Below are 10,978 nucleotides of genomic sequence, written 5' to 3' on the forward strand. Positions count from 1 at the left end.
TAGATATTTTCGTCATTGTAAATCACCCGCATTAATAATAGTCATTACAATATTATCGCAGTATTTGTCACAAAATCGCTAGGATAATAATCATTGTAAGGAACGATGTCGCTCAAGTGCCGAATAAAGGAGACGAACGTAAGTCACAAAAAAATATTTCTTCAAGAGCATATCTATTTTACAATCATACTTAATTCATTGTATTTATTAAAATAGATTTATTAAAATGTAATAATGTTACATATACATGCAAGTGTCACATAATTATTTGCAATAATATTTACCAAAAGACACACGCAACTTTCAATTTAAAAAATTAATTAAATAGCTTTCTTCAATGTAATTAATAGCGACCGTGTTTGAAAAGATTCGTAGTTGCAATCACAGACTAAAATAACATTATATGGTGAAATAATTTTGCTATAAATAACTAAACCATAACTAAATTATGTTGTCAAAAGTAAAACAAAATATTATAAACATAAAGTACAGATTATTGAACAAAGATCTAGAGATCTTAATGATAGAAATAAATTATAATAATAACATTGAAGTCAGCCATTTAATATAATTTATAATTTTTTTACAAAATTATAACCAATAAAAAGTTGCTTGCAAACAAACCTACAAATAATATATATCACTAATAATAAAATTAAACTACAAACAAAATTCCTTAATTTTTAAATTTGTTGCACAGTATTACATATGTATTATCAGACAAGTGTCTTTATTTTTTTTAATATATATGAAAAGAAACATTAACAGTAACAGCGCTCATAGCGTTCAGCCGAATCTTTAACGATAAATAAACAGAAAAGTTTTGAGATTTATTTTTTTACTTTACTAAGGCCACCGTTCACTGCAACGACTTTGAAGGCTTATTAAAAATAAACTTGCTTCTTTCGAGAAACAAATTAATAATATTAATAAGAATGTATTTCTGACATATGTTCTAAAAATACAAAAATTGATACCTTAAATCTAAAACCTTGTAAAAATCCAAGCTTTATAGATGTTACAAATTGCTTATTTATTTATATATTGGAATTAATTTGTCAAACTCTAAATTTAAAATAATTGTAAGTTATTAATAAATAAGTTTTTGAAATTACTTCAAAAAACATTTGATACATAGAAAATAATAATATTATGACAGAAAAAGTAAAATAAAAATTGGTTAAAAATTCGAGATACAAGATTTTGAATTTAAGGTGTCGAAATTACTTATCGCTAAAAATTATAATTTCATGGAAAATATTCACATTTTACTTGTTAAATATTTGTGTAAACTTTTTGAGAATTACCAAAATTTATTTTTATGTTATATTTAAAATTTTTTTATGTTCATTAATTAAACACTGGTACTATTGTTTAGAGCAAGAAAACGCAACTAGATGTTTTAGGGGGCCAAATGTCAAATTAGAGGTAACATAGTGGGCCACAAAAAGATCAGCAAACAAAATAAAAAATAAAAAAGGAACTCAACTATCTAAACGATTTTGAGGATGCAACAATATTGTTTCCTACATGCACGCATTTTTTATAGAAAAAAATTTTCTCTTGTAACGTTTGTCATTCGAAAATACGCTCCGATAAAAAATAATTTATATGTAAAAGTAAAAAAACAATTCGGCGCTGTGCTTTAATAATTCAGTTTATTTTTCTTTCTTTCTGGAGGTCAAGCTTGAACGTCACGGGCAGAGTTGCCAGACTGGCAGCTTTGATCGAGGACCGAATGCGGCCCGCGAGCCGCCAGTTGCGTATCCCTGGTTTAGAGTATCACTAAAACGGAATATATATACGCCATAAATATAGGTATGCGAGTTTTCAATGTAATTATAATTATATAATGAATGCATTGTGAAGAATCTGATCACTGAAGAGAAAAAGAAGTCTTCAATTCCGTTGCTCTACACTCAAAAAAATATTTCGCTGATGTAGTTAGATTTCTAGATATCGCAACAAGAATGTATCGCTACTTTTCGTATCTGTGAAAACATTGTTTGTCACATATAGAATTTATAGCAGTAATGTTCTAGCAATAGCTTCTGAAAAATTTAGATACCATTGCTAAATGTTATTCATTGCATGATCTAAGACGTGATTGATCTTATATAAATAGGCGCTTTATCTCTAAAGCGCCTATTTATATAAGAAAGTTTCTCAACTTTCTTTTTAAAGTTCACAAACAATACAGATATATATTCTGTTTCTGTCATCTAAACTGATTAAGTAATTACATATGCAATATCACAACAGTTGCTAATCATTTATCTGTTTTAGTTAATTTTACACATTTGGACTTATATATATGTGTAATATACGAATAAGTCCAAATGTGTAAAATTAAATATAACTAGAGCTTAAAACAGATCTTGAACTGACTATAAGTATTATTTTATTAGAGCAGCAAAATTGAAGATTTCTTTTTCTCTTCAGTGATCAGATTCTTCACAATGCATTCATTATATAATTATAATTACATTGAAAACTCGTATATATTTATGGCGTGTATATATTCCGTTTTGATACTCTAAACAATAGTACCAGCGTTTAATTAATAAACATCAAAAAATTAAAAATATAACACACATAGAAATAAATTTTGGTAATTCTCAAAAAGTTTATATAGTTTACACAAATATTTAACAAGCAAAATGTGAATATTTTTTTCAGTTGGAGTATTGTTATATATATCAGTTAGATTATATATATATTATATATACAGCTTTTAAAGGTATCAATTGTATCAATTGTATCAATTGCGCTCGCGATTGGATTAAATATACTGAAATTCTAATTGAAAATTTAATATACATATATTAACAAATAGAATACAGACTTATATCTCAGTCGCAAAGACTAAACTGTAGGTGTTCCGGGCGTTGCTTTAAACACACGGAGAAAATTTTATATAAAAAATTACTCTGTACAGAAGCAGCCGCGGACTGAATACAAATTTTTACCATGTTTTTCATATAATGGCCACAGTATTTAAACTCATAATTGCTTTTATAATCCGCGGCTACTGTCGTATCATAGTGATATTTGATATAAAATTCTTTTCTGCGGCTAGTCAGCAGCAAAAATTGAATAATTTATCTCACGTGCAGAACGTAATCATTATCAACAGCCGAAGCACGTAAGACACAGTTGTTGTGTGACAACTGCGTGCCAGTGCTTCAGTGAATACTTGTGTAAAACTTCTAAACTTGTTTCGGTAATCTTAAAAGTTCGGATAGTATGAGAAGCAGCTCCTCGGGTCCCTCGGTGTCTGCTGCATCGTGTTTGTAGGCAGGTACATAACGTTGCCCGAGTTCATTGGCATCATGTTGTTCGATGCCATCGAGTGAGACATGTTCATTAAGTAGTCAAGATCGTTTACCTGCTTTTGCTGCTGTTGCTGCAAATACAGCGGCTTGGCTGCTTGATAAGCGGCCTGCGTGAACAGTTTGACATTCGCAGTGCCGATGTTCTGCTGCTGTCGCTGCTGAAGAAGTTGGCCCGTTCGATTTACCGGTTGGGCGATGCAGTACGGCAAGTTTTGATGATAGACTGGCGTCTGTAGCCTCTGCTGTGGTTGCTGTGGTTGCTGCAATTGCTGCGACTGCCTTAATTGCTGTGGCGCGGAAACAGAATTACTCGCTGGCATTAACGATTGGAATCCGCTCTGGTTCTGGGCTCTACTCGATGAGACTTTTGCAGGATTGTTCGCTGACGCGCCGTACGCGTTAGTGAACGCGTTTGCTAAGCGTTTGGGTTGCTTGATCTTTCGGTTGATCTTTTGGTTAACCTTTTGGTTGACCTTTTGGTTGACCTTTTGGTTGAGTGACTGCGAGTTGACAGGCGCGTCATGAGATAAAAGTATGCCGCCAGACGAAGATGTGCTGTTAGGCAGAGGCGCGTTGCTGCACATCGTCGAGTAAAGAGGACGGCTCTGGACTTGCATGGACACAAGCGAAGGATCAAATTCCGGCTTTGGCCGCGTATTGTTGAGCGAACGTGTTTGATCATTCTGCTGAGTCATCGACACGTGCGTCTGAGAGTGTTGGTTCAATTTGGTAGGAGATTCGAACTGCAAGTCGCATAAATGGCATTGGTGGCGAGGGCTTGTCAGTGCTTGCAGCTCTTTCAAGGATTTCACGCGCAAAAAGGACTTGGGCACGACGCTCATAACATTTTCCGGCAACAATTTCTCGGAATTTTTATTCGAATCGTTTGCATTTGAAGCTGCCGGACGACTTGGGCTCTCTTGATCGCGTGATCCCACGCTACTCTTGATTGCATGATCATCCCCTGTCGTCGGCGTTGTCACCGCCGTCGTCGTTGTCGTTGTCGTCATCATCGTCGTCGTCGTCGTCGTCGTTGAGAATTCGATATTCTTGTCGCCGACAGATGTCTCGTTATCTTCGAGAACATTTATATTTCCGTCCAGTTGTCTCACTGATTCTCTCGAAGGATTTTTGTTATTGTTTTCGTTAGAATTTGAGTTTTCGCTCGCGATGCTGGAGGTTTCAAGAATCATCAGAGTCAGATCGTTTGAAAGTTCCTGCTCATCGGAAATCACGGCAAAATTGGACTTCGCAGCGTTTTCTTGTGCGAGTTTGCCAGAGCACTCAATATATTTTTGGATCTCGCTCACACTCTCTTCACTCTCTGACATAATCGTCAGTTTCTTCTTTTCCGAGCTAGCGAGTAAATTCTCCAATTTACTCCTGTTACTCTTGTTTGTAACATTATTCGAGCAATCCTCCGCACAGGCCCTGCTATTATGTTTCCCCGCACGTTGCGATGGCGTCGGGGCGATCTGCGGCATGTCTCTGCCGCTTTTGCTCGCGATGTTCTTCGCCATCTTGTCGATCATCTTACCGAGTACATTTAGCGATGTGGGAGCCGCCGATGATTCCTCGCGCGACTCATTACTCGCGACACTCCCAGCCGACTGCTCTCTCGTGAAACAATCCGAATTCGCGCGAGATGGATCTTCGCCGCCCAAGACGGCGTCCTGCGAATTCCTTTCAAAATTCTGATTGCCGACGTCGCGAAAGATCACCTTGCACGTGATCGACTGCTTCTTGCTACTGTTCATGTGTGTGATCGCGTGTTCCTGGAACAGGTCGACGGTGTCGAAGTGATTCTTGCACTGAGAACAGACGTAAACCTCCTGCAGCGGGCCGTGAGTCAGCCAGTGCTCCTCGAACATCTTTCGAGACTTCGACATGGCCATGCACACTTTGCAGATGAACACACTTGTGAGGGCGGTGACGGCCACGCGAGATGCACGCGAATGAATGTCTTGCTTCGTCTTGTGCTCCAACGAGTGCTGCTCGAAGAATTTTTTGTCATAGAATGTCTTACTGCAGAAGCCGCAGATTAACAAAATATTCACATTCTTGCTTTGACAGATCTTCTCATGCGCCAGTAAATCCGGCTTCACGACGAAGGGCGCATTACACCTCTCGCACACGTAGTCGGCTATCTCGATGTAAGTTTCCCATGCAGCGGTGCTGTCCGCGGTCGGCAGCTCGACAAGTTTCACGCCGATGTAAGAACGTTTCGGAAACGACACGCGGCTGGCCAGGAAGCGCGGCTTCGACACGTGGTTGTGAAAGTGGTTGTAAAAGTGCGGCCCGGGTCCGTGAAACATCACCTTGCATATGTTGCAAGAAAAGATCCCCTTGATTTCGGGACTCCACGTCTTCAGGTGATGCCACATTATCTGTACGCTGTCGAACGTCTCGTGGCAATTGCCGCAGAGAATCGTCGGCTTTCTACCGAGTTTTCGATTCTTTATACATTTCTTCGAGCGCTTATAGTGCGCCTCGAAGCAATCGTGACGTCGAAACAGTGTCATACAAACGTCGCACGATATCACTATCTCGATCTGAATGTTGGTCTCGTTCGTCTTGGCGGTCTTGTGGCACTCGCAGATCTTGAAGTGGCCTTTCTTCTCACCCTCGGCACTGCTCGCTGCAGAAAGCGTCTGTTCTTCTCGCTTCGTCGTGCTCTCCGTTTCCGGTGAGTTTAACACTTTGTCGTGAACGCGAGGTACCGCGTGTAGTTTATTTATATTCTCTTGCTCATCGATGGCGATTACATTGGCGCTTTTTTCTGAACTTACTTCGGCTATCTTCGAATTCTCCGTATTCTTATCATTATTTTTATTGCCCACAGACTGCATCTTGTAATTTTCATGCGCATTTCGAAGTTTTAAATTCGAGTGTTTCTTCAAGTGATTGTAGCACTGTACATAATTCTTGAAGACGTTAGAGCAAACGGGGCACTTTAACTGTACGCTACCGACACTTCCGACAGAAGTATTTTGAAGTTTTTCTTTACTTTGCGCGTCTAGATCCAATTTGGTTAACAAACATTTTTTGATCTTGATTTTTCTCACCGACAAAGTTTCGGTGCTTGCTTTCGGTGAAGAGAATGAGGTAATTTTCGGTTTATTCAAGCCAAGAGATTGATCAATCTTATTTGAGGGCAACTTTGTTTCCTTATCCTTGACGGAAGAATGCTGTAGTGATCTCGACAATGTCGACTTCCTCGATTCGTGCTTGTTGACTTGATCCATAGCGAGTTTCGACACGTTGCTAACCGAAGGGTTCGGTTCAATCGATCTCGTCTTCACTAAAGGCCTATTGTTACAATTTGTTTCATGTATCTGCAGCTGTCGGTAGTTCTCGAAATGAACGTTGCACACGTTGCACCTGAAGACGTTTTTAGTTACACCGACTTTTTCCGAACTTTTCACAGTGCTGTCTTTATGTTGAAGTAAAGTCTTATCTATAGTTTCTTTAATGTTTGCGGTACCGGAAGAATTTGTATCGGTGAAAGACAATTCAGATTTGGATCTCGTTGACTTTGATGATGTTTCTTGCTTCCTCGAAGAAGCACATTTTTCACGAGATGCGGTCGATGTATTGTTTTGTTTGGAAGATGTAGGTATGGAAGCTGGAACACTAGAAACACTTTTATGTTCTGTATCCGTTAATTTCTTCGATGAGTTTCGCGTAAAGGAAGTTGCTGCCATCGTTGAGTGCGACGAAGTGGATTGCTGGTCCGATTTTCCTGGCAACTTTTCTTTTAGAAATGCATTTTGCCATATCTCACGCAGTGTTTTCTGCGACGAATTACTCTTCTTTTTCGATGTGTTTAACGATGAGAGATTATTTGGACTTGGTGGAATAATAGACATGGATTTACAATTTATACGAATCTTAAATGCATTCGTGTCGCTGTTGTTCGTGACTTGAGTGTCTGCAACAAAAATGAAAATCAAATATTAGCATGTTAAACACGAATAACTGTTAATGACAAAATCAAATAAAATATCAATATGATTGTATAATATAATTTAATTAATATTATTCTACAACCACTAGCTGTAAGAAAAGAAAATTGATCAAAAAATTCAACTCGAAAGGAGTATGCTTGGTTTCTATGAAACGATTATCTGAATGTATACTTTCGTGGAACTTTAACAAAATTTCTACAAGACCACATAAAAGATTGTAGGTGAAATTAATATAAAGTTATAATTTAAATTGATAAGATTGTAGTCTCTTAAGACTCATATGACAATATGTACGCTTCTCTTAAATCTTGTTTCTCTAATGTTGCGCAAAAACGTATTTCATAGAGCGACGGTATACAAATGATGTATAATTAACTTTGTAACTATATAAAAATAGAATTATAAATGTTTTGAAAATAGTTGTACCTTTCGTTGCACCTTCTTTATCCGATCGTTTAAAACTCTCGTCTATCCTTTGTGCACACATGCTGGAGCTTGCATCATCCCCTGTGCGAGCAATGTTTGTCATGTTTTGCTTTCTGTGCACATATCTATACAATGATTTGTTAGACTTAGATAAGGAACTAGATTGTATCACAGAGTTAATAAATTTAATCGTTAAGCGATCAATCTCAGTAGCTGAATATCTACCATTCTTGGAAGAACTTTGTAAATTCTTCAGTTCTATCATTAGAACCTTAGGGCTTTTAAATAATTTGTATTTCTTCCTTAGCTTCCTCATGTTTGATAAATTACTGTGATTGTTCAACTGTAATGTTTTATCTTTTTTCTCTGTTAGACAAGCGTTTTCTGACGAAATTAATCTATCGTTTTGATAGATCTGTTTCAAAGTAATTGGACTTTCAACCTCAACGTGCAAACTCTTGTTACGTTCTGATACTTCTTCATTACTATCAATTACTTTTGATTTATCCATTTGTTCTTCTACTAGTGGCTGAGATATAATCATCTTGGAAGCATTCTTCATTTTCTTCTCTCGCCATTTAATAGCATTTGCGTCATTCAACTGCTCTAATTTCGTCAAAATAATCCGTGCCTCTTGAGTAATCTGTATGCTTGTTTGCGATTCTTCTTGATTCAGTCTTTCATGAGATGAATGAGGCTTTCTTGGATCACCATCACAGAGCACTTTTACATTACTTGTAGTTGTATTTTCATTATCTTCACTATCAGATGAAACAAATATAATATTTTGACATCTTCTCTTTGGTACAGGCAGCTCACTTGATGATTCTTCATCAAGTGAAGCCTTTCTTTTAAACTTCCACTTATTTAACCGTTTTTGTATAAAATTTGTGGAATCGTGTTTCCGCTGTTTACGCATCAGTTTTTCTGGTAATAGTTTTTCAGTTTTGTTTTGAAACAAGTCATATTTAGACACAAAAGTTTTATCATTCTGCTTATGCCTATTTTTATGTATTCCATTGTTTAAAGAAAGTGACGATAAAGAATTGCCGCTTGTTTTTTTATTTGCTGCAACGTTAGATGACAGTGATCTAATAATCTTCCGATGAAAGTCATATGATAAAGTACGTGCAGACACGCCAGATTCGTCATTAGACTCTGAGTCTTCTTCACTCTCTGCTTCATGTGTCGACAAAGTAAAAATTTCATCATCCGTCTCTGTATCTTCTACATACGAATTTTTATCTTCTTCACATGATTGCTCATGTAAGTGTATGTGCCTATCCATCTTATCTGTATTTGATTTTGATGTAACTTCAATAGTAGATTTCGTATTTTCTTTCGTTTTTTTAGTCTGAATTAACTTACGTTTGAGATTATTCTCACGGTTGTAATTTCCAAATTTCCAAAAATATCTGCGTCTCTTCTTATTATAAGAATCTTTAAGACAATGTATGTTTACTTTTGTTTTTTTCAATTGCTCTGATATAGGTGTAAGTCTCACCGAAATGTCTCTTATTGAAAAATCATTATAGTTTTTCTTTAAAATCAAATTATTTCTCTTCAAGTCCATCTGTAACATATTCGTTATAGACAAATTATAACTCTTATAGTTACAATACACACTGCCTAAGTCATCATACAATCACTTTTACTACATTAAAGTAACATATACAACATATAAATAAATGTACATATAATAAATTGATGCTGCGCATGAAAAAAATGTTAAGTCGAAAATAATAGATTTCAGAAAACTTGCCAGAAAAAATCTAACCTTAAATGATCAATTTTGACATTTTTATTTAACTTACTGAAAACACGTTATTGATTATTAATATAATACTCAAAAGGTGAAATAACCTTAAATTGGGTGAGAAAAAACTATGCAAAAATGACTTTTGATGTACTTTAAATAAAATCATTCCACCGATCTCATGACTTAACTCACTAATGCATCTGGGACTTCAGTAATTGAACTGATTTTACTTTTCTCTTTTACACATGCAAAGGTAAAGGTTTTTTAACTTTTAAATATAACTTAATCTCGTTGTCACAAAATTATGACTTATCATCTTTTTCAAACAGTGAAATGACGTAAATTATCTTACACTACCTTGAAGTTTTAAAGTTTATATTCTTAAAGTATGTAATACATCAAGTACTAAAACTCACTCATAACCAAATGCTAAAAAAAATATAAAAAAATTAATTAACAAGAAAAGAAATTGAAAGAAAATTAGAAAATGCAATTATAAAACATTATCAATTTGGTTACCTTTTTCCATCAAGAGGTTCATAAGAGATTCACTATCAGATTAATATTCATTTGTGTCAGTTGCCCAAATGTCCTCCTAAAACATAAAATCTTGTTATTCATCGTACGATATGCTTTGTTATTATACAATAATCACATCGCGTCACATGTTTACAAATTGGACATTGATTCGATGAGTTTTAAGAGTCACACATCATATTTAGATCAACGACTATTGTCTCCGTGTGATTCAAAATGATTACGACGATGCATTGAAAAGAAATTTACTTACAGCACACTCGATAAGATTTTTCGTTTTAGAAATAAAGAAATACTTGTATACAAAGTGCACTTTATTGCGTACCTTATTTTTCTTAACCTACAGAAACCGGAAAACTAAAGAATACTCTCCGGTGCTCTCTTGTTTGTTGTAAAAGACGGAGAGTGAAAATTATAGTATACGTATAGTATACGTTATGTATAATATAGACAATAGATAAAACACCCAATAAACAGAGTTTTCCGAACGCACTCTAGGCGTGCAATCACGAAGTCTGTTCTTTATAGCTGAACTGGTTGCACTAGTTCAGAGTTTATCTTTCTCCTTCCAATATGGAGGGAAAAAGATCAATTCTGAACTAGTGTAGCCAGTTCAGCTATAAAGAACAGACCTACGGTAGAAGAAACTATAATAAGTCGAGTCACGTGACGAGGTAGGAAATTGCGCCAAATTTTGAACTGCGCATGCGCATACGCATATATTTCTTTCTTCATTAATATTGTTATAAATAATTAAGTCTTTATTTGAATCAGTAATATTTATTTTATATAAATTAAAATAAAACTTTTATTCTGTTTGTTTTATCGCTAATGATAAGCTGACTGCGTTTGATTTCCAAAAGTAATCCCCGAAAAAAAATGGAAAAAATCCTGCCCTAAAAAAACGAACAAGAATAAATGAATAAACTATAAATAAACAAGACGCTCTATTA

General features: G+C 35.6%; 1 protein-coding gene across 8 annotated transcripts; it reads right to left on the reverse strand.

Annotated features, from left to right (window-relative positions):
• Window positions 1-198: 198 nt before the first annotated feature.
• Window positions 199-10,808, reverse strand: LOC105674376 (serine-rich adhesin for platelets-like). 8 transcript variants are annotated; one of them, XM_067351107.1, is made up of 5 exons: window positions 10,351-10,808; window positions 10,008-10,083; window positions 9,098-9,302; window positions 7,730-9,022; window positions 199-7,266 (listed from the first exon to the last, which is right to left on the reverse strand). In XM_067351107.1, exons 3-5 carry the CDS (start codon window positions 9,300-9,302, stop codon window positions 3,230-3,232), a joined length of 5,535 nt encoding a protein of 1,844 aa, XP_067207208.1. In that variant the 5' UTR covers window positions 10,008-10,083; window positions 10,351-10,808; the 3' UTR covers window positions 199-3,229. The 8 variants fall into 8 exon arrangements, with proteins under 8 accessions (XP_067207208.1, XP_012226057.2, XP_067207204.1 ...); XM_012370634.2 differs by adding an exon at window positions 9,905-9,917 and having other exon boundaries at window positions 7,730-9,302; window positions 10,351-10,807; XM_067351103.1 differs by adding an exon at window positions 9,846-9,917 and having other exon boundaries at window positions 7,730-9,302; window positions 10,351-10,807.
• Between the last annotated feature and the right edge of the window lie 170 nt (window positions 10,809-10,978).

The sequence above is a fragment of the Linepithema humile genome, chromosome 3, assembly GCF_040581485.1.
Source record: "Linepithema humile isolate Giens D197 chromosome 3, Lhum_UNIL_v1.0, whole genome shotgun sequence".
NCBI classification, from domain to species: Eukaryota; Metazoa; Arthropoda; class Insecta; order Hymenoptera; family Formicidae; genus Linepithema; species Linepithema humile.

Coding starts and splice junctions, on each gene's coding strand:
- LOC105674376 (XM_012370639.2), bottom strand. CDS start 9,302: ATGGACTTGAAGAGAAATAATTTGATTTTAAAGAAAAACTATAATGAT. Junction 7,267..7,729: donor TAAAGAAGGTGCAACGAAAG/GTACAACTATTT, acceptor TTTTTGTTGCAG/ACACTCAAGTCACGAACAAC.